The sequence below is a fragment of the Alosa alosa genome, chromosome 5 (genome assembly GCF_017589495.1).
Source record: "Alosa alosa isolate M-15738 ecotype Scorff River chromosome 5, AALO_Geno_1.1, whole genome shotgun sequence".
NCBI classification, from domain to species: domain Eukaryota; kingdom Metazoa; phylum Chordata; class Actinopteri; order Clupeiformes; family Clupeidae; genus Alosa; species Alosa alosa.
In genome coordinates this window covers 11,942,193-11,969,412 of record NC_063193.1, presented here as the reverse complement: position 1 = coordinate 11,969,412, position 27,220 = coordinate 11,942,193, and the positions used below count along the sequence as shown (strand labels likewise).

Here is a 27,220-nt window from a genome sequence, read left to right as displayed (position 1 = left end):
TCAACACAGCTGCTACTTTCGTTTAATTTAGGACACTTTAAATATAATTATAAATGTAAATGTAAACACATCCATTTTGCATGCTGAGCACTATTGTTATTGTACTCTAAACAAAATTGTATGTGTGTGTGTGTCTGTGTGTGTGTGTGTGTGTGTGTGTGTTGGGTTCAGGGGTCCTGTTTGCCCGTAAGCCCTCCATGCCCGTGATCCCTGGGAGCCACCGAGGCAACCACCACCACATCGCTCAGGGAAAGTCCAGCCCGGGATTGTCCACGCACATCCAGCCGTCCTCGTCCGCCTCCTCCACCTCATCCTCGGCACACGGCAACGCATCCCCCTGAGCAAGAGCAACCCCACCCCCACCTCTACTGACCAGCCCCAGACTGATCTGTCTTGCCCAGTCCTGGTCCCCACCTGTCCCCTCTCCTCCCCCTGCCGCCTCCCCTCCCGTTGCAAAGACTCAGAGCAAAGCCGAGAACAGAAGATAGATCATAAACATGCATTTATCCAATTTTATTTTGTTGTTTTTGAAGGTGGCTTTCTTCTCTTTTATATAAAAAGTCCATAATTCAAAAGTGACAAGATTGAATGTTTATTTAAAAAAAAAAAAAATGAAAGATCTATCTAACAATAAAAAAGGATACATGTACATACATTGAAACCGAGAGAATACATATTGTCCAACTCCATTCAACCCTGAGCAACAGCTGCTGCAATGCTTAGTGGGGCGTGTTGGGTCAGTAATAACACGTATGAAGTGAGTATGTTTCCTCTCTCAAGAATCGCACTGTTCTGTGGGGAGAAGCTTTATCGTGTGGTTGTACCACAGTCACCCGGGACAGTGCAATGACTGTGGAAATGACAATGGCACAATTCTCTGGTGACAAATATCTGGGAAGGGAGGTTTTTTTCCTTGTTCTCTGCTGGCTTTGTTATTTTTTTTGTTGTGCTCTGGAATCTCATACCGTCAGCCTTGGCGTTCTTATTTCACATTTCTAAACAGGTTAGACGTGCATTTGCACCAAAATCACTGAATCCCTCAGAACTTGCAGCTTATACCAAAGAAGACTAGAATGCCATTGACAAGGTAGCCACGCTCAGCATGGTCGTGGAATTGAAACAAATGTAGAAACGCACAGTTTTTTTCTCTCAAAGCACTGCAGTAACTTAGAACAAGCCACCGAAGAATCAGAGGTCGATGGTAGTTCTGAGTGACAAAACGAGTGGTTTTGTACTTTCAAGAAAAAAAAGAATGATAATAATAATTGTAGATGTAGGCAAAGCACATCCCACTGAAAAGAGGGAGGGACAACCTTTTTAGCAGTCAGGAAGATGTACTTATCGATGCTTGTTTTCTTTTCTTTGTAAAGGAAAATATCTAAGTGATGTACTATCTGCCGCGGTGAACATGTCCAAATCAATCAAATGTCATGTCCAAATGTTCAGTGGGACAATCAGTGGATCACACTGGTATTTAATACATGCAAGTCTTTTTTAAATGTTTTATTGTAATGTAAAGGCTGTGGCAACTTAAATATAGGAAGCCAGCAACATTGCTTCATGATGGATTGTGGTCAGAGCTTGCAACAATGTACACGCCAAGATTTTCTTTTTTCTTCTTGGCTTCGTGGAGATGGCTCTTTCCATCAATGTAGACTTTTTATTACAAAAGTGACTTTCCACCTACACCTAAATGATTTGTCATTGAGGATCTGTTGTTTCTCACTAGGTGCATCATGGTTCTCTGAATCCATTTAGCCACATGCAAAACAAAAGCAAAATAACATTGGCTCTACTGGTTTTTGAGAGCCTGAGAGTAAAGTCATGCCAAAAAGGTCATGTTATATATAATGGCAATGGACACCCCTATGGTTAAATGAAATGATTGAGCACTTCAGTACATTTCTCATGAAATTAAATAGATATAGGATCCCTGGGAGGTACAGAAAGCAAGATGGGGGAATCATCATTTTGGATTTGAGGATTGCTGAAGAAATAGCTATTGGCTTTATTGTGAATAGAATCCTGTTTTCATTTTTTGTTTAAAATAATGCACTTGCATTTGACTTATTTCTCTATCTCTCTTTCTCAATCTCTCTTTTTCTATGCATCTCACTCCTCTACAGTCTCTCTCTATCCCTACTCCCCTATATACAATATATAATATATATATTGTACAATATATATATATATATATTTCTCTCCAACGTTTTATTTCTCTCACTCTTACCATTGCTTCAGAAATACTTTCTCTGTTGTTAAGGGAAATGGGAAACTGTTTGATTATATTCTGTGTGTTAATCTTTTTTTAAGTATATTAAGCATATGATTTCAAATTGTATTTATTTTGCTCTTTTTTATTTCATGTTATATCTTGGGGCTGTAACAGTGCATTCAGCTACACCACTTTGCTTTAGGCCCTTTTTAAGTTCTTTGAAATACAGCCTGATACCTCACAAATCTGTACATACATAATAGATTATGAATACAAATATACCTCATATTTCACTTCTATTCTTTTTATTGTGAAGCCACTTGAAAGAAAAATCAATATTTTTGTTTCAACAGATCACTGGATTTTTTTTCTCATATTTTGTATTGTTATACCAAGAAGGGAATATTTTATTAACAGACATCTACCTCATTTGTTCTAGACTGTGCCAACAAACATGACCATAATCGCCAGTTTTTAAGTATAGCCTTTTGGCCCATACAAACATTATTTGCTTGAACATATGTACTGAGATGAAAAGAAAATTAGGTGGACCACACAGGGCACGAGGCAATGTATTCATGTGTGCATTGCTTCTTCACTTTTCTTTTTTGAAAATGGCATTATATATTGTTTGGGAGAAATGCCAGAAGGATTATATTTCTTGTACATGGCTATCTGTTCATTGCTGTTTAATGTTGATATCCCGTTAGATGAGTGTACTGCACATTTGATTGATAAATGTACAGTTTGAAGTAATGTTATACACGATACCACAATCCTGTCCCAACAGGCAGTCACCACTGGAGCGTACAGTGTTTTCAGGCATGCCTGTACGTTACTGATGTGTGTATGGTTGGTAGATCTCTGATACTCTGTCGATTCCAGTGTTTACTTGAAAGACTTTGAAATTACACATTACAGAGCAGATGTTTTATAATATATGATGATAGAGTCTGAACTTCTACGTTCAGTTTTTTCCAGGAGGTTTTTGGAATGATAAGCCGAGCAAAAATCCCATCCAAACACAAAACACACTGCTGTTTCCTATACCAAAGATTTTGTATTGTACGTTTAGGTCTATTTCCAAATGATGTCTTCCACACAGTGCTTTTATAAGATCGGTGAGACATTTTAGCATTTGCAAAAATGTGTAATGGATAGATAGTCATTACTCTTAAATGTCTTTTTCTTAACTGATTAGCCATTGTGCTGGAAAACGCGCTATATAAATAAATTTACCTTACCTTAACTCTGCTACCCATTATGAAACAATCACACAGTTCAAAGGAATTGCTGAGGCAGGAATTAGTTGCAAAAATGTACATTGTAAAGATAAATCACACAACAAACATAAATATAGAATAAAGGGCCATGTGGATGCACAAATGTAATTTTTTTTATGGCTCACAATCATTGTAGTTGACATCTCAGTAATGTCTTCTTTTTCATTAACACTGGCACAGTCTGGTCTCTCTCATGACTGTTGTTTCCCTCCTTGCTCTTGCGTTGACATACCAGAGGTTGATATGTGTTTCGCCAGTCATGGGTTGTTCGTTGACTGTGAAACATGAACATAGAAATGGCAGAAATTTCTTTTAACCAAAGAAAAACTAAAAGAAAAAAAATGTACTCTTACTGGCTTACTATTGAATAAGATGACTGTCAGAAAAGAAAGAAATGTGTTGAAAATAGGATTCACTGAAGAGAAAGACTCAGTTATGTACTTACTGAAAAAACATGTTGTTTACTTTGTTCATTTTCTTTTTTTTTTAGCTGTGCTATGCTATTAGATTGTAGAACTTATTAAGGCTTTTTCAGTGTATAAAGCTTAAACATTTCTTTTGTTTCCTTTTGTTCACTTTGGATGAATCCAGTGTATTATGGGAAAGCTGGATTGTGGTGCTCAGGGGTTAAAAACATACAAAAAAACAGGTGAAAGAGATTTTTTTTCTTCGTTTTGCCATTGACTCGTAGCATATTTAGAAATAAATTACTGCTTTAAATTGATGTCTTTTTGTCCTTTCTCAGCTCTCAGCATAAGACCGTGCAGTTGATCACACATTTTCCCCTTGATTTCCTCTTTGGTGGTACCAACAGACTTTGTTACAAAACCCTTGCATAACTTCTTCATTGGCCCTTGTGCCGGGCAGATGAAGTGAGATAGCTGAAGCAAGACTGAAAAGAATGCCATAAAGGTCCTGAAAGGAAACCACAATTAAATTGGGACACAGACACAGGAAGCGTTTTATTGCCTCGAAATAATTGCACTAAACCAGACAATGGCTAGACATTTCACCATTGTTCATTGACAGGATGTCAGATCAACCATTACGGCAGAGGCAGCTTCTCCTCTTTATGTTGATTTGAAATAAATACATTTCAGTGGAGACATTGTACTTTTCCATTGCTACATTTATTGAGTAGATATAGAAGAATTGACTTAAATTATGATTGAAACAATTGACATCAATAATCAATATGGCTTTGGAGAGATTTGGATAGATTGGACAGATTTTTCCTGCCTCAACCTCTAGTGTTGTAAATCTATTCATATATCACATATCTATAGCAATTAACTAGCTAGTCCATTCAAGACATAAAACATAACTAAATATACTGTCTGCTTCTCTTACTCACACAAAACGCAACATTGGGACATTCATATATAGATTTCGTACGTTTGTTTGCTTATTTACTTTATTGTAGGAATATCCATCAGTAAAGCTTGGGCTTTCCATCCAAGTCATTTGCATATTTTAAGGGCATTCACAGAAACTTGAAATGCAAGTCTACACATGTACATCCACTGTGTTCTTAAATTAAAAATGGATCCCTCTAAACCAAGTTATGAAACAAACCTTACTGACTTAATCCACCCCTTCCAGGGACTACATTTCTGATTCTAGATTTTATGCAGAATTTAGGCTTTTCTAGTCAGGATTTCCTGTTGGATTAAAAACCCAGCTACACAATTCTGTTCTGTGTGTCACTTTGGCACACTCCATGTGACTACTGCTGAAAACAGCCAATGGCCAAAAACCTACACACAGGTGCACAACATTAAGGGAAATCAGCAATTAGTTTAAGACACACACACACAACCACACATAGTTGACGACTTTGCAGTACAAAGGTCAAAGTACGACTCTGCAAAAGTAGGCAATTAAACTAATGATGCCAGGGTGTGTGCTGCATTAAGCAGCTAAAATGGAGTAAAGATTGGTTAATTAAGGGCTGAGAACCTGATGTAATTAGGACCAGGCAAGATTAGTGGCTTTCAATGGTCTTGCAGGGATTTGCAGGTAATAGAGTTATTATTGGGTCTGGGCAGTGTTACATTACACTTCTGAATAAACAAAAACAAATTAGCAGTGCCGTCCAATAATGGGTTATCTTGTCAGAGGTTGACAGAAATCTATTCCCTATAACACTGTGTTAATTTTATGCACCACTGACAGTCAACCCTAACAATCAATGGAGCCACTATAAAGTAAGGTGAACCATCAATCTGATTTGAGGAAATGGTGGTGTGTATGTGGGGGGCTTCTCCCTGTGCGGATGTCTTCCTCACTCCTCTGGCTCATTCTTCAGCATGTCACCTTCAGCACACTCATGTTTATTCACTGGGCTATGGCAGCTGGTTACCAAGAGGTAGATACTTCCGACTGCAGTGGTCAGGGAGCGTGATTAAACAACTACTCGGACAGAACAGCTCTACTGAGGCTTCCCCTCCCACAGCCTTGTAAAACTATGGGGCCATCAATTAACAGATCGCTTCATCATCAATTTGTTTTTTAAATGACCAAATGTATGTTGTAATAAGTACTAGTAGTATTAGTAACATATCCTCTCAGGGAAAATAATCCATCTTGAGTGCTGTCCTCAGTCTGTTTATTTGTGATGTCTTAGTTACACATGACCCCTAACAGTGGGGCGAAGCTCTCGCACTAGTCACTGAAACTGTGTCGTGCCCAATATAGCCACTCATTACTTTACATTAGTCATGTGACCAACCCGTAAGATTACTACTGATTACTACCGTCCTCATCTCCCAGCCCCTAATCCAATTAAATATTTACATGTAAAGACTATAATTTGATCCCAGTGATTCAGCCTGAGCTGAAACAAGCTCTTTTAACTCATGCTGCTGGAATATTATCTGGTGATTGACTTCCTTTCCCAGTGATGCAATAGCTGTGTACAATTTCAGGTCAGGTTCTATGAGGATTTAGATCAAGTGCAGTAGTTGCCTATGGAATAACAGTATAATTGATAATACAGAGGTAATTTTTTTTAACTCTACATCTTTTTACACAGATGTGAAACACATCTGTTAGTCAACCTGTCAATGTGTTACAAAAAAGGTCCTGATATCATCAAACAACTCCGGATGAAATGAATCAAGGTATTCCTGGAGTGAGTGGACATCAGCAGTTTCCCTGCTCAGAACCGTATTCCCAATCGATGACCCATCCATAACAGTAACACAAACAAAGATGCTGTCACTCCGGCCTGCTTTTTTAGTGGCCATTGATTTGATGCTGAACTTTCACCCCGCCAGCGAGATTCTACACAAAGATCACCTCATAGCTGTCATGGGTGATTAGCTTTGCTGATCTGAAAGACTAGATCGTGTTGCATCGATACCAATTAGCAACTTCAGCATATCGCTTTAAACCCACTCCTGCCACTCCAATTTAATTTATTTCACCCAGTCAAAATCGGGCACTGTGGTTTCACTAAGCAACATACTGTGGTTAGCTGAGGGTCACACATTCCACAACACAAACCAAAAACCTGACTATATGGTCAGGAGAGTCCTGTTTGATTGTACACATGGTGCAAACATGTAATGGATGCCCTCTGTCTGAGGCTGAGGGCTACAGCTGACAGCCCATAGCAAGAGACCACAGTGCCAATCAGGATGTATGTCAAAAGAAGAACCAGAACAAACAAGCATTAGGATTGCACTTTTTCCAGTGTCAGAAGGCTGCATTGACATTATCAGAGAGTAAAGTAACTGCTAGACAATATGTAAAAATTTAGGAATTTGGTTTTTATTCTATGTTATCACAATTTATTTTATTGTATGTGTAACTTACAATTTTATTGTATGTGTAACTTATTTATTTATATTGTTTCTTTTATTATTATTGTTGTAATTGAAAGTAGTTCTTCCATACATAGGGTCTAAATATATAGTGTTAAAGGGAACACTTAGGTTTTCCGCAATTGTTAAAACACATTTTTTTTAACCTTCCACCCTTTTCTCCATTCTCAAAATACATTCACAGAATGTATTTTGAGAATGGACAGCACTCAAGATGGATTATTTTCAATTCTTGCAAAATAAAACACTCAAAAGTTTTACTTGTGCTCAGAACCAAACAGTGTCAGAGTACCGATCCAGTGTATGATTGAAGTGTTCCCTTAATTTTTCAACAAGCAAACTGCTTCCTTTAGATTAGGTAGAAGGTGAATATTTGGGACTCTTCATACTTAAGGTTTTTCAACTAGCTTCCACTAACATGATCACAATTTTAATGTCACCTGATTCGGCACTGAAACGTCCTATCAATATGCTCTCATGTTGCAATGTTATTTAAAAGACTTCATGGCAAAAAAAGCTGTGTTGAGCTCCAGGACCTGTTGTCTCTTACTGCATCATACTGCACTGTTACACAATATACCCCTTTCCGGTGATGTACACACACATTGTATTAGTGAAACGTAATTGTTAGAGAAATCACTGGGGATATTATAGTAGTGCACTTCTGTTCCTGTGGATCACATTTCTTTTATCTGCCCTTGCCTCTGGCGATGGGCAGAGCCTGTGGAGAAATGTACTGGTCCTACTCTGATGAGACACAAAGGCAAGAGCACTTCAAAGGCCACATGAGAACGCCATCCATCATGTTCCATACATGGAATTCCTTGCTTAAAGTCGATGCACAATTTAGCTCAGGCTCGGCAGGGTGTGGTGTGGGGTAGAGGGGGGTGGGGTCAAAATCATCATTGCCACTCCTTGGTCATCTGATACAGCGGAATACTTAAACCCAATAATCAACACGACACCTACAACTTGATATCACACATGAGAGGTTGCAGAGGGAAGACTTGTTTTAAGGCATTTAACACTCCTGAGAAAACAAATGCATTGAACACTGTACTTGGGTTAACGTATCTCTCTTGACAGTGGAGAACTGACTGACAACGCACTAACAAGCATTGCTGAAATGTGCTCCATCTACTTATCTCCTTGACACTGGTGGTGCACGTGAAGGGGGTGCAAAATTCCTGTTAATAACAAGGAGTCAGTAAGAGGCTAGTGCATTGTGATGGGATTATTTTCCTCAGGCTGTAATCTAGGTCGTAGTCCATGACCTGCCTTTGGAAATGGACAATATGATTTACAGTACTCAAAGACACAGAAGGCAATTTTTTAATCATATTCCATTAGTTGGTCAAGATAAATAGCTTAACCAGTCAGGACAAAGCTTTTGCTTGTTTATTTGTTTGTTTGTTTGTTTGCATGAATGAATGCTCGTCTGTTTCTTTGTTTCTCGGATTTCTTGTTGAACAAGTTCAGCAAGGTGCAAATGACAAGTCATCTAGATAAATTTTCCAGTGTTCACATGTACTGAGAATAAAGGGTCCCACTTATGCTGTAAGTGTTTAAAGTGTAAATATTTCGTTTGGTTAGTTTAATTTAGTTTATTATTTATTTATTGCCAGTCTCAAACTATAGCTCCATTCCATCACCTTGCATGGCTACTGTATGTGGCATGTTATCATCACTGTATAATTGCAAAGCTTTTGAATTATTTGATCCAAGGTTATTAAATCAACAATAGAGACTGTAAAGGGACATACGGGAAGCTGAAAACCTTTTTGTTCAAGCTTAATAACCCTTAATGACTATTGGCCAAGGGGATGCACAGACCACTGTCTCCACATAATCATAATAAAAGGCATTGCCATAGTTGCCTGTGGTTGCCATGGATGCAAGTACCATAGCAACCAGATATGCAATCAATTTCAACAAATCATTTGTTGATCAATGTTGAGGCATTGTGACACAATGCCTCTAGTGTGGCTTCAGTCTTTCAGGAAAAAAAAGATTCAGCTCTATCTAGCCTATAAGCAAATCAAATCAAATGTTTATTTGTCACATACATTATACAGGTAGCCTATAAATGCAGTGAAATGCTTGTTCCACTGACTCCAAGACTGTTCAAAGGATATACAGTATATATATAAAAAAAGGGAGAAGAAAAGTCCAAAGTGCAAAGTGTTTAGGGCAATTCCACGGAAAATGGACTTTTTGTCACATCAGTTGGCATTTGTATGATGTGAATGATAACATTCATTTTTTGTGCATTTTTTCTCATTTACATTCTTCAGCCAAAAATAGCAAATGCTCAAATTTCATGTAATCATTCACATCATACCATACCATCACATTTTATTGGCGTTATGGATGTTACAAAAAATTTAATTTTCCATGGAATTGCCCTTTAGGCTATGCTGGTGCTCCTGCTACAATCCTCATTTAGAATCCTGATAGCCTGGGGGTAATCAGGTAAGCAGGTGTGCTGGACAAAAAACATATTTTACTTTATGGTTTGGCTATATAGTTCAACCTAGGCCTATGGCTTCATGGAGTATCTCACACAAAGGTGCATTCATAGCATATCTAACATACATGGTTAATTTGCATGTTTTTGTCAGTTATGCAACTATACCGCTCCTGTCTCATTAGTTTCAGGTGAGGTGTGACTAATGGTGCGACAATCCTGTCAGGTAAATACATTGGTATGAGTCTTATATTCTAACACAGGTGATAAAGGCCATCTCTCACTGAACCCCACTCAGAGAGGCACACAGTGAGCACTCATAGCACATATACCAACATGCCTTCCCATTGTTTCTCTCACCTACTGAACGCCAAACTTTTTTTTTTGAGAAAATAACTAAAATCTCCAGCACACCTGCCTCCACCTGTATGCTTGATATGAAACATTTAGAATGCAAATTCACCCAAACAGCTCAAAGCCTGCGATGAAGACGTCATTACTATACGTCCTAACAAACACAGCTGCGAAACTGCTACCCCCTCATGCCCCGTGTCCTTGTTTTGCCTTACAAATGGACAACTCCACCCCCACTGTTTTCATGGTCGCAGTGGTGCCACTGCACAATAGGGCTTATGGGGTGAGCAGATGACAGGTTATTTCATCAGAGCCCCCTGTCCTGATGGTACTACTCTCCACAGAAGAGAAATTAGAAGGTTTAGGTTGTAGACTGTGCTGTGGAGATGTAAATAAGGTTTGAGCCGAGGGGTTAACAATATCCTGGTCAATGATCATTTTAAGTCAATCCTCTTTTAGCTTTTAGCTAATATGACAATGAACACATGTGCATGCATGCAAACACACACACACACACACACACACACACACACACACACACACACACACACACACACACACACACACACACACACACACGCACACACACACACACACACACACACACACACACACAGGCACACATCATATGTATACGCAAACATACCTTTAGAAAACAGGCATTCGCAATTACATTATTGCCCTTAATCCCTTTTCCTGACAGTTTTCAGTAGACCATCTATTTAATGAAAACAATATATCGTAATTTGTCATTTGTATGTCTACGTAAGGATATTTAGTACAGTGAAGCCTAAAGACCATATTCTCTTGCCTTGATTATAAAACGGATGATCTCTTTTTGCATTTGTTAATAATCTATCATCACTCTTAGGTACTCATGTGGACATACATTTTTACTGAGGAAAGAATGAAAATATGTGTTATGTGACAGTCCTCTGATCATCTAGAACGTCAAAGCATGTTTTAATGCATGTTTTAATGCAGGTCTGTATTTGCTATGGCATTGGTATGAAAGACTCTTTCATATGTTTTAAACACTAAAATCACAACAAACTTTAAGGAATTGGGTAACCCTAGCAACCCTAGCAAGGAATTGGGTAACCCTAGCAATAAAAGGGGTGTAAGAAGAACCACCGGTTGACAAACACAAGCCCCTTATCCATCTTATTGAAATGCATTAAATCCTCAAGTCAGATTAGCTTCCTTTGTACATCTGTCTGTCATGTCAAACATGGGGTACATCTTAGTACTAAGCTTGGGATTACAGTGTCACTGTAGCACAAGCAAGATTTTAAAAGAAAATGGGTTTTGATAAAAGACAAGAGGTCCATCTCACAAAGTCATCAAGATTCAGTTGGAACAAACGATGATATATGGAATCATTTATCTATGGCTTCTCAATCTTCCTGATAGTTTTTTTTTTTTTATTGACTATGAACTCATGTGAACCTGTTTCTTACTGATTCCAAAAAATTGCTAATCCTATGATGAAAATGTGAAAAGTAAAAGTAAATTTCATTCACTTTTTAAAGAGCATACACAATGAACACAAGTTACCTTTTCCAACACATAAAAGTGACTTTCCCCACCCTCACCATGTTTCGATTTTCTCGTCTGCAAGAGTGGAACAACAATGTTGTTGATGCTGGTACCCCTCTAAGGGGAAGCATCTAACAGAGGCCTAACAAGCCTCATTGTCCAGTCTACTGTGTTCTCCCATCACCTTCTTTATGGAAGGAGGGGTGGCAGCCTTGATTTCATGCACTAATTGGGATCTTACTTCTGACAAGATTTTCCGATAATCTGTTGCTAAGGTTAACCAGGGTAAAAATCTCTTTTGGGAGGACACATGATCTTCTTGTAGACCGTCTGTGTGTGTGTGTGTGTGTGTGTGTGTGTGTGGGGGGGGGGGGGTGCACCGATGGGTGTATGTGTTGGTGTTGATGTTCAGGCTAAAAACAAACAATCAAAGGTTTTAGTGTATGTGGTTACATGTACATTGGAGGCCTCTAGTGGACATATATATTCATTGACCAGCTAAAGTGGAGAGAATTACCAGTCCATGGCTTAGTTTAATTAGGCTACTTACAGTAAAGCAGAGACTTTCTAATGAGGAGACACAGCACTCAAAGAATCTCCCACAGAAATGTATAGGGGTTAGTTCATAACGCAAACATGGCAGTCAGCTACACATATTCCGCTCCTTCCGCTGCCAAAAGTTGACATACATTGTGCCAATCATGTGGTATGTTGTGAATACATTGTGCCAATCATGTGTTGAGATCTCGCAGCGGGAACGAGGTTGGTGTGTTGTGATTTGTGAAGCCTTACACACACAGATCTGCCCGAAATAGATCCCAGATAAGTGCCCAAAAACGTTACAATAAAGTTCTTTTATATAACTCGTGCATGATGGTTCAACACAACTAGGCCTATGTGCATCACTATATAGGCCTATATCCATCACTATATAGGCCTATGTGCATCACTATATAGGCCTATGTGCATCACTATATAGGCCTATGTGCATCACTTCCATTTAGTAATTAGGTTGAGAAGAAAATACACTCATTGTCATTTCCAATTAGGAAACAGGCCGAAGCAGTGTCTGCTTCCAATTCTGAAAGTTATTGGGATATTGTGTGAATAATCCTCACTGTTGTGAATAATCCTCACTGTTCTCTGTCTATGTCCCATTTCACTTTCTGAGTCTGCTTACAAAAGCATTAGAAGGGGTAAGAGGAAAAAATACGAAGTAGATTATAGCCTACTTTAATTATATATTATTATTTAAAAAGATTCCCCAACAACCCATCAATTCCAGAATACACAATAGCCCTTACTCACCAACATAAATGTATCTATCTATCTATCTATCTATCTATCTATCTATCTATCTATCTATCTATCTATGTTAAGGTCTACATGCAAAAAGGATAGGCTTCCAGAAAGCACCGCTATCACATACATAGCCTATCATGGCTCAACATATAGACTAGAATAGTCTATTCTAGAATATAATTTTTAACAATTAATAACACAGCCTATCAAAGTTTATCATCAGGAACTTTTTTAGTGTCTGCTTCTATTTTATATTTTCCAACGCAACAAAGTTAAAGGTGCTCTAAGCGATGCTGGGTAACGTCACTTCTGTTGACTTTTAAACAAAACCGGGAGCTAGCTCGCTACTTCCTCCCCCTCCCTCCCGTGCTGCTCCCGTGCAATTGAAACTCTCCTAAACGCCCATCTCGTCTGTGATTTGCTGGAACAGTTTATTATGTTTTTATGGGTTTGTCCAGGTTGTTTTTGTTACTGTTTTTGGAGCCTGGGCTGTCCACAACTAAATCAGCTTTTTACCACCTCAAAAATATTGCCAAACTCAGAGGGCTGATGTCAAAATATGACTTAGAAAAACTCATTCATGCATTTATCTCCAGCAGGGTTGATTACTGCAATGGACTGTTCACAGGCCTTCCTAAAAAAGACTATTAAACAGCTTCAGGTGATACAAAATGCAGCAGCTAGGATTCTAACAAAAACTAAAAGAACTGACCACATTACTCCAATTCTTAAGTCCTTGCACTGCAAGTCACAGAATTGACTTTAAAGCACTATTGCTTGTTTATAAATCAGTAAATGGAGCAGGACCTAAATACCTGTCAGACATGTTTCAGCAGTACACACCCTCTCAAACCTGCTAGTAAAACCTACTGTTAGAACTAAACATGGTGAAGCAGCTTTTAGCTGCTATGCGGCTCAGCTGTGGAACCAACTTTCGGATTAGGCCTACATCAAAAAGGCCCCAACTGTAGCCAGTTTTAAATCTAGACTTAAGACCAAACTGTTAGATGCTTTCTGCTAACTGTGCCGAGTTACAAATTCTGAATCTGCCTTGATAATTATTCTACCTTGTCTTTTATTACTTTTTTACTACTTTTGCCTTTGTTTTTGCTTACTAATTATTTATTTATTTATTTATTTTTACCTTGTGTTTTATGTTTTCTTTTTATTATGATCTTTACCTTTTAACTATTCTTTGACTGTATTGCCTTTCTATGCTTTTATTTGTTATTATTGTTTGGTTTTGTTGAATGACCTCTGTGTATGAAATGCGCTATATAAATAAACTTGACTTGACTTGACACAGAGATCACGTTTTTTTACAGTGTATTCAGGACACAGACAGCTAGTGGTTGGTTAGGTGATGGTTGCTGTTAGTGACATAAAATGTTTTAGCCTAAAAAACGCGTGGCATCGCTTATAGCACCTTTAACTTTTGTTTATGCTATGTGTGACACAAAACCGTAGGGGGCAGCATAGGCCACAATTTATTTTATTTGACAACTGGCCATGTTCCTTCTCACAGCGTACAGCACAGCACACGGTGTGCGAATTGTTTTCGATTCCGAATTTATGGTGATACCATATTTTCAAATATTTTAATCTGAAATGATATAGCATGCTTACATTATACATCACAGTCTTACATCATTCGGGACTATTTCATGAGTATTTCATAATCATATCCGTGGGTTGTGCGGCGACTCACCACCATCAATGTGGCCAGATCCTGCACCATCGCCTTCCATCCCCGACGACACTGCACATATTCAAGTGTAGTTTGAACATGGCGCGCGCGGAAATGTCAACAAAACCCGAAAGCTGAAAGAAGTAGTGGAACTGTTTAAGAAATACTTTTCGTAATGCTGGCGATGAATATGCCAATAATTAGTGAGTGTTTTGCGGCAATCTTTGTCATATCCCATGTAGATTTGTATCCAGCGATCAAGATAGTGGATTTCAAGCTGCAGCGTTTAGCTAGCTAACGCTAGCTACGTAGCAGCAGCAGCCGCAAGCGCAGCAGCTGACCGACCGACCGACCACCAGAGAGATAAACAGCAGTAGCCTATCTTATGGTGACGTTACAGCATATTAGCTTCTTAACAAGTTAGTCAACCTTACCATTGTTATTTAAAGATAAAGGCTTAATGGTCATAGTCTAGATGTCTTCATCTTGGTGGCAACAACTAGCATCTTGTAGCTGAACAATTAGATACGCTAACATTAATGATGTTACTAGGGGAGGACTTTCACTTTCATTTACGTTTCATTGACGTTAGTGATATGAATTGTCATTTTGTAATTTAGGTAGCATATGGCAGCTCATTTGATGGGTAGCTAACTTGGCTGCAAAGGTGCTTCAGTGATATTTTACGAACGTCAGAGAGCAGAGGCATGGAGGAACATGCACAAGACGGACCGTCTGGTCCCTCCGCAACCGCTGATGATGATGAGGGTATCCTATCTAGGATGGGCCTCAACGACAACAAAGCTGGGATGGAGGGACTTGACAGGGAGAAAATTAACAAAATCATCCTTGAAACGTCGAAGGTGAATTAATATGCTGCTTGCATTCAGGCTTACTCTTAATGATGCTAAAAAGTCGACTTGCTGTTCGAGTGATTATGAAAGTCGTTTTTGCCAGTGTTTATCATTATTTTCTCCATCATTTTGTCGGTTAGGGCTCCAAATTCTACGAGAATGAGTTGAAAAAAGAGCGTCAGGTAAACCAGCGCATTGAGAAGATGATGGAGCAGAAAGCGAGGATCACTGAGCAGCATCTGAAGACAGCACAAGCTCAGGTAGAATTTTACCTAACAGCAGGATAATGCACGTTATTGGTCAAGTCAAGTCAAGTCAAGTTTATTTATATAGCGCATTTCATACACAGAGGTCATTCAATGTACTTTACATAAACAAAACCAAACAATAATAACAAATAAAAAGCATAGAAAGGCAATATAGTCAAAGAATAGTTAAAAGGTAAAGATCATAATAGAAAGAAAACATAAAACACAAGGTAAAATAATTTAAAAATAAAGGATATTATTGGAGGACGTTATTGGTGCTTTTAGTTGACTCCAGCACCAATCAAATGTTGAAGTTGGAGTTAAACTTGTCATGTATGGCCCATTGGCAGGTGGACAAGATGACTTCTGAACTAGAGAGAAGACGGAAGCTAGGTCGGGTGATTGTGCATGTGGACATGGATGCCTTCTATGCAGCTGTGGAGATGAGGGATTGCCCAGAGCTGAAGGACAAGCCCATGGCTGTGGGCTCTATGAGCATGCTGGTGAGCAGTTAGTAGCCTGATCTTTAAAGGACTTCTTTTGCGTTAGTATTGATGGTAGTAATAGGACAAACTATATGTTGGTGCACTAGACTAGTCTGGATCCCAGGCAAGCACTAGACATCAAAAGTGGAAGACCTTGCTGCCGAAATGCAGTAGCGAGGAGAAATAAGATTATTGGTGACTGTTTGTTATTAGCTAATTAAATGTTTTTCATGCCATTATAACTTCTCAATTTACAGTATACTGCTTCAGTCAAAGATTGGGTTATTTATTAAATGCATTGGATCTTACAGTTCTTAATTGACAAATTTAACCTAGTAACTAATTAGCCTAATTAACTTCCTTGTTTTTTTTTCTATGTCTTGGTGTCTGTTGCAGTCCACTTCCAACTATCATGCCAGGCGGTTTGGTGTGCGGGCAGCTATGCCAGGCTTCATTGCTAAAAAGCTCTGTCCACAACTGGTCATTGTTCCACTGAATTTTGACAAGTATCGAGCTGTGAGCACACAGGTGATAACCACTGAAATATTCATGTCCTCAGACACATTACATTACATTACATTACATTTGGCTGACGCATTTTTAACCAAAGCGACTAACAACATGGTAAACAGTTTAAGTTTTAAAGCAATTCTCTCAAATTTTTAGGACAATTTAAAAACGGTAGAGTACAATAAGAATAAGTGCATCAGTGAGTGCTGTTTTTAAACAGTTGAGTGTCAGTTCAAGACAGGTGGTAAGTGCAAGGATCCGCAAGACTTGTTGTAAGTAGTGCTATGAGAGGAGATGTTCTCTAAAGAGCTGGGTCTTCAGGAGTTTTTTGAAAATGGAGAGGGATGTCCCTGCCCTTGTAGGAACTGGCAGTGTGTTCCACCAACGAGGAACAACAGATGAGAAAAGTTTGGATTGGCCTGAGCGTACTGGTGGTAGAGCTAGACGTCGTTCGTCTGAGGAGCGCAACGGTCTGGAGGTAGCGTATGTCTGTGTGAGGGCATTTAAGTAGGTCGGAGCAGAACCGGAGACTACTTTGTAGGCAAGCATTAGAGCCTTGAATTTGATGCGGGCCGCCATAGGTAGCCAGTGTAGCTGGATGAGCAGCGGGGTAAACGTGCCCTTTTGGGTTGGTTGTAGACCAGTCGCGGCGCCACATTCTGGATCATCTGAAGGGGTTTCATTGTGCAGGCTGGGAGACCTGTCAGAAGGGCGGTAGTCAAGTCGAAGAGACACATTATTGCTGAGGTTTCAGTGCATCTACAGTAGATGATTGTTTTCTGTTATGCAATCTCTCAAACGGTGTTTGTGAACAAAAAAGATGCCGTTTCATAACTAGCGATCCTCCTTCTGTGAAAGGTGCGTGAGGTTTTTGCGGACTACGACCCAAACTTCCTGCCGATGAGTCTGGACGAGGCTTACCTGGACATGACTGACCACTTGGAGCAGAGGCGCAGCTGGCCAGAGTCCAAGAGGACACACTATACCAGCGCAAGCAAGACTGAAGGTCCTCTACAACCTACTAAAAACAACCAGCAACTCTGTGTTGCATGAACCTCTCTTTACAATATAGATGATGGAAAGGAGGGGCCAGGTGTTAATTCAAATTACAGGTCAAACTGCAGTCTTAAATATCACTTTTGCCTGCTTTTTCTCAGTCTGCTTTCTCTAGACAACAATCTACTGGTATGCATCTTGTAAAAGTCATGAAGAGATTTTTGAGTCAAATAATGTGAACAGTGTAGAGCTAAAGAGCTTGTCCATTATGGAGTTACCGGTCATTAACACCACCAGCCCTTCTTATTACTCCCTGATTTGTGTATGCAGCTGGTAAGGATGGAGAGCCCCCCCAGGCTGCCTCAGAAGTGGAGGACCTGTCCCCTGTTCTGTTTGATGACAGTCTCACTGAGTTTGGACAGGTTCCAGATCAGCTTGGCAGCGCGGAGGTGTTTGGGACCAGTGCAGAGGAGGCAGTGAGAGAGATGCGCTTCCGCATTGAGCAGAAAACATCTCTGACTGCCAGTGCTGGTGATTTTTTTTTTTTTTTGCTTTATAAATTTAATATTAGTCTGTCAGTCTCCTAGCTACTTGACTTTGACCGATTAATACAATTTCAACACCTGGATGATAGGTAGTCCTCACACTTTCTTTGATTATATTACAAGGATACAAGGAAGTTTATTGTCACATGCATATAGTTACTGGAAGTAAGAAATGCAGTGAAATTATGTCTGGTGTCAGCCTATTTGTGCATTTATGGGGGGGGGGGGGCACAAAAAGTGCAGTAGAAGAGGGGTTTAGTAGATTAAGTGGCAAGGGCTGCATAAGAAATGTGGGGGAGGATTGGGATTGGGGGGCACCAACAAGGAGCACCCAAGAGCAACAGGGGCAAGGAAAAACTCCCTATAAATAGACACATCCATTACCATAAGACTCTATTACCATTCAAATTGAAAATACAGTATACTGTAGGTGTATAATATATTATTATGACCGCCGCGCAGTGAAGCGGGTCATATAGGTTTAGTCAGATTTTTTTTTTTTTTCGCAAAAAAAAACCCGAAATTTTCGCATGCCCAAATTTCCGTCAATGATTCCCGCTGGACTGGACCCCCAAAAGGAGGGTAGGGCAGACACAGTTTTCTGTGAATATCTCAAAAACCGTAGGGTGTAGGAGGACCTTTTTTTTTTGTATGTTGATCTCAAGGGGCCATGTCAACCCATTCCATAACCACTCATTTCATGTATAGCGCCACCTAGTTAAACACAAAAAAGTAAAAATGAGGTGTTGTAATTGAAGGTATCTGTGACCTAACATAGTCAAAACTGCACGAAATTGGAAGTGTAGGATCATTATGACACCCTCTGTATGCACGCCAAGTTTTGTGGAATTCCGTTAATGGGGGGCCACACAATAAATTAATTTATGTTACTATACACCAACTGGCCTGTAGGTGGCCGGAGACAGTTTTCTGTAAATATCTCGAGAACCGTAGGGCCTAGGAGGTCCACCTTTTTTATGTATGTTGGTCTTAAGGGGGCATGTCAACCCATCCCATTACCACTTATTTCATGTATAGCGCCACCTAGTTAAAAATTAAAAAGCAAAAAATTAGGTGTTTTCATCACAATATCTCTGGCTGACAAGGTCAAAACTGCACAAAATTAAAAGTGTAGGATCATTATGACACCCTCCGAATGCATGCCAAGTTTTGTGTGCTTTCGTTCATGGGGGGCCTTACAATAAAATAATTTATGAATACATTTAGTGACGTACACCAACAAGGATTCCCGGGACACTGAAAGACCGGGGTACACAAAACTTGGTGGGCATGTACCCCCACATGGATAGCATGGAACCGTCATTTTTCGTTTTGATCTGTAGCCCTCCGGCTGGACTGGACCCCCCGAAAGGAGGGTAGGGCAGACACAGTTCTCTGTGAATATCTTGAGAACTGTAGGGCCTAGGATGACCATTTTTTTTCGTATGATTGCCTCCAGGGGTCATGTTAACCCATTTCATCTGCACACATGTGCACAAACAGATACACACACACACACACATACATTCACAGTAATCATATGCATTATGACACATACTCACACAGTAGACATATGTACGGCTTGCATGCACAGGCACATCGCAGGCACACACACAAGCACACACACACACACACACACACACACACACACACACACACACACACACACACACACACACACACACACACATAACATAAACATAACACAAACAATTAAGAATTTCTCAGAATTATGAACAGGCAAGATGGAGGTGGGGTTGTATAAAATGAATTTTACATGTGAAATCTATGAACTAATCATGTTTTGGTACTTGTTGTCTAGCAGATACCAGTGAGAATTGAGTGTGGATAATGCAATTTAGTGAGACAGTTAGAATCATATAGGCCTTTCAGCGTGATTTATTTTTGTGGAAAAAATGTGCTGGACTGGACGGCGGTCATATTTTGTACCGCTCTGTGGTACATCTAGTTTGAACTGTTTTTCATATTTATATAACATTTTGTATATATTTTTTTCTATAGGTATTGCTCCCAACACAATGTTAGCTAAGGTTTGCAGTGACAAGAACAAGCCCAATGGTCAGTACAGAATCCCTTCAGATCACCAGGCAGTGATAGACTTCATCCAGGACCTCCCTGTCCGCAAGGTCAGCCAACAGCAATCCAATCCAATCTCTTTTGTGTGTTTGACTTTGGACCACGCGTTCTTCAGCCCGCGTCTATGTCTTTGTCATGCTGTGCTGCAGGTCCCAGGGATTGGCAAAGTGACCGAGAAGATGCTGGGTGCCCTGGACGTGCACACCTGTTCCCAACTCGGCCAGAGGATGGCGCTGCTGTCCCTGCTATTCTCCGAGACATCCTGGTACCACTTCCTGCAGATATCTCTGGGGCTTGGGTCCACGCACATCGAGAGGTCTGTAACTAGCACAGATTCATTCATTTATTTATTTTTCCTCCGCACGACTTTCTGGAAAAGTACTTTTACTTTGCACCAGTCAGCAGGCCGAGGGGGGAATGCGTTGTACATTGATTGGACATGTCTCACGTCTGGCATGAGAGGCGTGTCTCCCTGCAGCTAGGCTGGTAGACTGATCACTAAAGGGCCTCTGTTTGTTTTGGGGATAGCCGTATAAATGAAATGCTGTTTCTTTTATGTCTCCGACAGGGACGGCGAGAGAAAAAGCATGAGCACTGAGAGGTAATCTAATTTTGCTTCATGAATCTGCATTAAGTGAGCCAATGCAGAGCAGAACGCCTGTCACCCTGATTCATTTTACTCACTGCCTCTATAACCCTCTCACTCTCTCTCTGGCTGTCTTTCTCTCTCTCACCATCTCCCTTCTTATTTCATATTTCCTTTCTTCTATCTCATTCTCCTTTTCTTTGTCTTGGTCTTTTTTCCTCTTGATATATTGTTCTGTTTCCTTGTACATCGTTATATCACACTCACCCACCCCACTCCTGTTACTCTCTCACTCCCTTTCTCTCTCCACTTGTCCATATCTCCCCTATCTTTCTCTATCTCTATCTCTCTCTCTCTTTCTCTCTCTCAGGACCTTTGGTGAGATGAGTGACGTAGAGGAGCAGATGTCACTGTGTAAGGAGCTCTGTGAAGATCTGGCTCAGGACCTTCTGAAGGAGGGTCTGAAGGTACCCAAGAACCAGCCACAAACCTATCCCCCACACTTCCCCACCCCACCTCACCTCCTCAACCCACTGCCTCTGCCTGTGAGCTGGAGGCTGGCTGATCTGGGTCATGTGCCCCTTCCTACACATCTGTTGTTGTGGTGGAGCTCTTTTGAAGTGCTATAGGTGTCACCGGGGCTTGCGGAGGACCAAGCGGATAATTTGCCACGGAGCGGATGCATTCTGTTGATGGCTTAATTACACGTTTCCTGGTCTCTTCGCCAGATGTGGCCAAAGATGGTTAACCCACACAGCTAGAACGCCCTGAAAAATGCCAACACTTTGTTTTACTCAAGTCACATAGAGGGAAGTCTGACTTATGTCCCACCAAAGAAATTCATGTGGAGATATTTTACAAATAAATGTGGGTTAGGAATGGGGCAATGCTCAAAATATGTATTGTGGTACATTGTGTTATATCATGATGTGTTCCTTTATCGATATGTATTGACACAGATGCTGATTTATTTATTTTACAGTTTCAAAAAGCTGAAGGAGACAACAGAAAATATCATTTTAAGTTAAAGTTAATAACTGTCAGATTTGTAATAGAATGATTACATTTCACTTTTAAGATCTCTATGGACCTGAATTGAAGTGTTGGAAGTGTTTTTAAGTGGTGCGATCCTTAAAGCTTTGACTTAGCTGTTATATACAATTAGGAAGAACAGCTGTTCCAGTGAATTCTGTTTTGGATGTTGTCATTATTCAGAATCAACCCGTATTGAGATACGTATTGTGTACGTATCGTATTGTGAGGTTGCAGGTAATACCCAACCCTTGTTAGGAAGGCGGCTTGTCCAGGGTAATGCTGCTAAAACTTTCTAAGTGAAAGTGTTTTTAAAAAATACAGATTTCCATGTGTGTTTTCCTGCAGGCTCCACTGTCATTACTATTCTAGTCTTGGTACATTGCTCTGGAGCACATTTCTGCTGCCTGGAACACAACAGACAGCTCTGACTGCTGTCTGTGTGTGTGTGTGTGTGTGTGTGTCACTTACGCGCTCCCTTATGAGCCTTCATGAACCATCCCCCCTCACATCACCACACCACATCCCCCCTCACATCACCACACCACATCTCACCTCACATCACCACTACAGCCCAGGCAAACACGTCAATGGTCAATGTGGGTGTAACAGTAGTCAGCTGCTCTGTAGCTGTGCAGTATGCACGTTGTGTAAACCTCCCTCCTGACGCCTTAAGACACGTGCTCACGTGCACGAGAGCTAGCAGCCTGGGCTTTTAGGTCGATTGCTAGCACACTTGAGTCCCGATCTGAGGTGCTGCGTGTTTGCGGGTTCGAGTCCGGCCGAGGGCAGGCCTAAGCCGCACGGTCAACACAACGCAGGTTACACGGGGATGGTGTGACACGTGTGTGTGTGTGTCTTTCTGGCCAGGGCAAGACAGTGACTCTGAAGCTGAAGAACGTGAGCTTCGTGGTGAAGCAGCGGGCGTCCACGCTGCAGTGTGCCGTGTCCAGCGCTGAGGAGATCTTCGCCGCCGCCAAGGAGCTGCTCCGGGTGGAGATTGACGCCGTCAAACCGGAGCCCCTCAGGCTGAGGCTCATGGGTAATGTTCAGTTACACACACTTACACACACACACACGATGATAATTGGACTTGTTGACCTGACAGACTCCACTGTTTGTGCATGAAAAGTAGGATATTCTATAATTCTATATTCTATAATTCTATATTCTATAATTCTATATTCTATAATCGCAATCACAATTTCATTAGCAGACATCTTATTTTTTTCTTTTTCTTTCTTTCTTAACTGCAGCCAACTGCAGTTGTAGCTCAATGTTAATGCAGGAATGGGCCACGCTTTATATTCTTAACCTAGAAAGTTAATTAGAATTATTTAGATTTATATAAATAAATCTGTATATGTATATCCTTAATAGATGGCGTAATGATTTCCTTTAGAGTTAATTAGACATTTATTGAACACTGATGTGTCTTTCTGCATCAGTAAGAAATGTTGATGACTCAATCAGTGGCCATAATTTCAAATAGTTTTTTTCCGCCACAGCTGAGAGAAAACAATTGTGCATGGCGGGACAGGGCCTCTTAAAAGGGTGCCTCTGTGAAATCTGGTGCATAATTTGATGGAGTCGCATAGTAGCCTGAGGCTTTTTCATTTCCATTTTTAGTGGATACAGCTGGATCTAACTGCCTGATCGTGTACTTTGTAGCCAATTCTCTTTTTTCACCTTCATCAGAGTCTGTTCAGTAAATTCATCAACAACTCTCAGACTTAAAGCTCTCAGACTTTCATGGCTTTTTCAGGCATTTGAAACTTTGGGTGGTAATCCCTGTTACACGAGACTGTACTGGAGAACTAGAGTAATTCTGGTACTTGATTTTATTCTTACTTTTAATCCTTTATGTATTGTTTTATGTGTTGATGTTTTGCAGGTGTGCGAGTTTCTGGGTTTGTCGGTTCCGATGATAAGCGGGCCCAGCAGAAGAGCATTATGGGATTCCTGCAGTCAGGAGGAGGAGGTGACCTCAGGAAAGTGGGCGAGCCAAAACCCAGAGCGAACCCAGTCCCTGCCCCTGCCCCTGCCCCCTCCAAGGCTCCCTCTGCCACGCCTGGGGCCCCGCGGGCCCTGAGCTGGGGCCGAGGCGGGGAGCCCGGGGCCCCACAGCAGCAGTCCTTCTTCCAGAGGGCCCAAGCCCAGAGGCAGCGCTTGCAGGCAGCGCACGGGCAAGCAACCGAAGAGGTGTCCGAGGGATCCAGCCGCTCGTTTGGGTCGTACCTGACAACAGATGACCCGGTGTTCACCTGTACACCAAGTGTGGGCGCCACCACGTCCAGTCACATAGAGGCCAAAAGGGACCAGGCCACCGCAGTGCAGTCAGCGTTATCTACTTCAGATCCTGTGTCCACGTCTGCCACCAGGAGTGCTGCTGGCCGTTCCTCTGCACTCGCCGCCATCACCGTCTCGGACTCTCCGCCGTGTACGTCAGCCTTGGTTTCCACGTCCACCCGCGCTGCCCAGCAGAGCCTCACCTGCCCCGTGTGCTTCCAGGACATGCAGACCACTGACCTGGAGGTCTTTAACCGCCACATAGACGCGTGCCTCAGCACTGGTCAGCCAGAGAGCTGCCTGATCCGTGAGGAGGACATGCTAGATGAAGACAGCCGAGATTGCCCAGTGCGACTATATTCCAAAGATGCAGACACCACCAACGCCATTCGTTGTTCCACACCAGACGCTGTCAATGGGGAGGCTGTTTGGCATGACGACCAAGAGGGGAACCGCAAATCCGGCCTCTTAGAGAAGTCCAGTTCCGTTGGCGTCCCCAGCCTGGTCCCGGTACCCGCGGATGAGTCCTTGGCCATTCTTGGCGACGCAACCCCCGCCCTGATGTGCCCAGTGTGCTGCCAGCCGCAGAGCACCCGCGACCTGGCCGTCTTCAACCGCCACGTGGACGTGTGTCTGAACCGCGAAGCGCTGCAGGAGCTGCAAGGAGGAGCCCCAACCACCATGTCTCAACTCCACGCGCCTCCAACCAGCCAGCCCAGAGGTGTGTGTGTGTGTGTGTGTGTGTGTGTGTATACGCACCAGCTTGGTCCTAAATATCATTGTTAAAAGTCCTTCTGTGTTTCCACTGACTCAGCATTTGTGTGTGAAATCACTGCGAAACAGTCCCTTTGCACATGCAGGCAGCCGTATGCTATAGGAACTTGCAAGTGTATACTCACAATGTCTTTCCATATCTGGTAGCTATCAAATAGCCTCAGGTCACAGGGTTTGTTCTATTGCTATTTTTACACCCATGTTGATGTCATTTTAATGCCTCAGATACTTGCAGAGCAAGAACCAATTATTCACACTCTGTATTTCCCCTTTCACAATGCAGAAGTGCTACTAGAGATTGAGTCTCGTTGGCTGTGATTTGCTTCGCTCCATTTGATCAATATCCTTCCTGAGTGTACAATCAAACGCGGCAGAGTGCCTGGACAGTGTTCTGCTGCTTCTCTGATAGTACAAACAGTGTGTGTGTGGGGGGAGTGGGGGTGTTCAACAGTGTGTGTGTGGGGGGAGTGGGGGTGTTCAACAGTGTGTGTGTGGGGGGGTGGGGTGTTCAACAGTGTGTGTGTGGGGGGGGGGGGGGTGTTCAACAGTGTGTGTGTGGGGGGAGTGGGGGTGTTCAACAGTGTGTGTGTGGGGGGAGTGGGGGTGTTCAACAGTGTGTGTGTGGGGGGAGTGGGGGTGTTCTCTCTGTGCTGACGGTGTTCATGTTCCTACAGGCAGAGGCCAGCCCATGCAGAGGGCTGCCAACTCCAGGGGAAAGAGCAAGAGGTAAGACTCGGCCCAGGGCTTAGGGATGCTCTTTGATCGTTGTGATCAGTAATTGATTGCACATCCTAGATTCCAGTTCTTCATCGCTCATCACAGCAGTTCTAATTAGCTGATTCAGGTTGAAAAGAGTATAGTGAGTTTACCCTCACACCCGGGCAGGTGACTAAAAAGTTTCTGAGTAACCAGAAAAAGAAAGAAAAAGGGAAGACCGTTTGGCCAGATCCTCAGATCCTTGCACATTTGCTAACTTGCTACATCACAAAATATAGAGATCGCCAACTGGCAAACAGCATGATGTTTGCTGAACAACATTACATACAGTATAGCCAACTGAGTAAGGTTATAGTACATTATAATCTGTATTACAGCTTGTAGAGTGAGCTACGCCGTCTAGAAATGAGTTGAGCAAGTGTGCCATTACAATGCAGCTGATAGAAGAAGGCTATGCTAGTCTACCTAGCCAGCAAGCATTTGAAGAGTACAACTGCCTGATCTCATCTGAAATTGGTTGAAGCAATCGCTCATTCTCTGAGCATATTCAGTGAAATGTAAATCCTGTATTATAAAAGTGCAGATAGCGTAATGTACTGTATGTGTGATGGAGTGTGTACTGGGTGTGTGAATGTAAACATGTCGTCCTCTGCAGATCGGGATCTCCACCACCTCCCCCATCGAAGAAAAGCAAAGCAGCTGCTCCTAGAAACACCATTGACCGCTTCTTCAGATGAGACTGTGGCAGGTGCAATATGAGGTCCTCATCTCTGATAAATCTAACTGAAGCTGCCTCTATGAAAGTTGATTTCTCAGTTGTTACAGCAATATGCAGTCTGCTCTCAGAGCCATATTTAACCAATTATCTGTGTCTGTGTGTCTGTGTCTGTGTCTGTCTGTGTGTGTGTGTGTGTGTGTGTGTCAGAGAGAGAGAGAGAGAGAGAGGATATAAATATGACAAAGAAAATGAAGGTTAGACAGCTATTAACATTTTCTGTGTATAAACTCTGAAGTCAGCTTTTGTCTTTGACTGACTTCGGCTGCGTTTGTTTACCTTAGAGGTGGCCTTGTTCCTTAGTACTGTTTGAAATGATGTCAGAGAGCTTGTGCAATAGCCAGCCTACAGACTATAATATCTGCTCATTTTAATCCTCATCTTCACCCCAGTGAGTTATGAAGGAGGTTAATTTATTTATGCACCTTTTAAGAATGTTTTATCAGGGTAATTTGAAAAAATGCTGAATTCAACAACACCGTATAATGTGTATTACATTATTTATTGCTTATTTTGCTAGAAAAATAAAACATTGATCACAGTTTAAATGTTTCTGTATTTTGCACTTTTCTCCTCCTTAGTACACTGGTTGGTTGGCCTGTGCCGTATTCCTTGGTGTTTATATTTACAAAGAAAGG

The 27,220-nt window shown here is 41.5% G+C and overlaps 2 protein-coding genes and 1 long non-coding RNA gene across 5 annotated transcripts in view; 2 read left to right on the top strand and 1 right to left on the bottom strand.

Annotated features, from left to right (window-relative positions):
* arid3c (AT rich interactive domain 3C (BRIGHT-like)) overlaps positions 1-4,218 on the top strand; it is a 63,357-nt gene extending 59,139 nt beyond the window's left edge. The window contains exon 9 of the mRNA XM_048242930.1: positions 172-4,218. Within this exon, the coding sequence (XP_048098887.1) occupies positions 172-341 (170 nt within the window). The 3' untranslated portion in view covers positions 342-4,218. The remainder of the gene's footprint in view (positions 1-171) is intronic.
* Positions 3,686-15,198, bottom strand: LOC125294339. Its single transcript, XR_007193516.1, has 3 exons — positions 15,109-15,198; positions 14,696-14,808; positions 3,686-3,773 (listed from the first exon to the last, which is right to left on the bottom strand). It is a non-coding gene; the product is annotated as an uncharacterized LOC125294339 (long non-coding RNA).
* On the top strand, positions 14,748-27,118 carry polk (polymerase (DNA directed) kappa). 3 transcript variants are annotated; one of them, XM_048242929.1, is made up of 15 exons: positions 14,748-14,877; positions 15,295-15,537; positions 15,669-15,788; positions 16,127-16,279; positions 16,658-16,789; positions 17,630-17,777; positions 18,098-18,298; positions 20,335-20,459; positions 20,559-20,725; positions 20,978-21,010; positions 21,366-21,462; positions 22,898-23,069; positions 23,922-25,037; positions 25,765-25,816; positions 26,463-27,118. In XM_048242929.1, exons 2-15 carry the CDS (start codon positions 15,382-15,384, stop codon positions 26,542-26,544), a joined length of 2,754 nt encoding a protein of 917 aa, XP_048098886.1. In that variant the 5' UTR covers positions 14,748-14,877; positions 15,295-15,381; the 3' UTR covers positions 26,545-27,118. The 3 variants fall into 3 exon arrangements, with proteins under 3 accessions (XP_048098886.1, XP_048098885.1, XP_048098883.1); XM_048242928.1 differs by having other exon boundaries at positions 14,765-15,062; XM_048242926.1 differs by having other exon boundaries at positions 14,765-15,093.
* Positions 27,119-27,220: the final 102 nt, after the last annotated feature.

Bases quoted from the DNA above. Each gene is read 5' to 3' on its own strand.
- polk (XM_048242929.1), top strand. From the start codon at position 15,382: ATGGAGGAACATGCACAAGACGGACCGTCTGGTCCCTCCGCAACCGCT. The intron at 15,538-15,668 runs GTGAATTAATAT...TTTGTCGGTTAG, and splicing joins TCATCCTTGAAACGTCGAAG to GGCTCCAAATTCTACGAGAA. The intron at 21,011-21,365 runs GTAATCTAATTT...TCTCTCTCTCAG, and splicing joins AAAAGCATGAGCACTGAGAG to GACCTTTGGTGAGATGAGTG.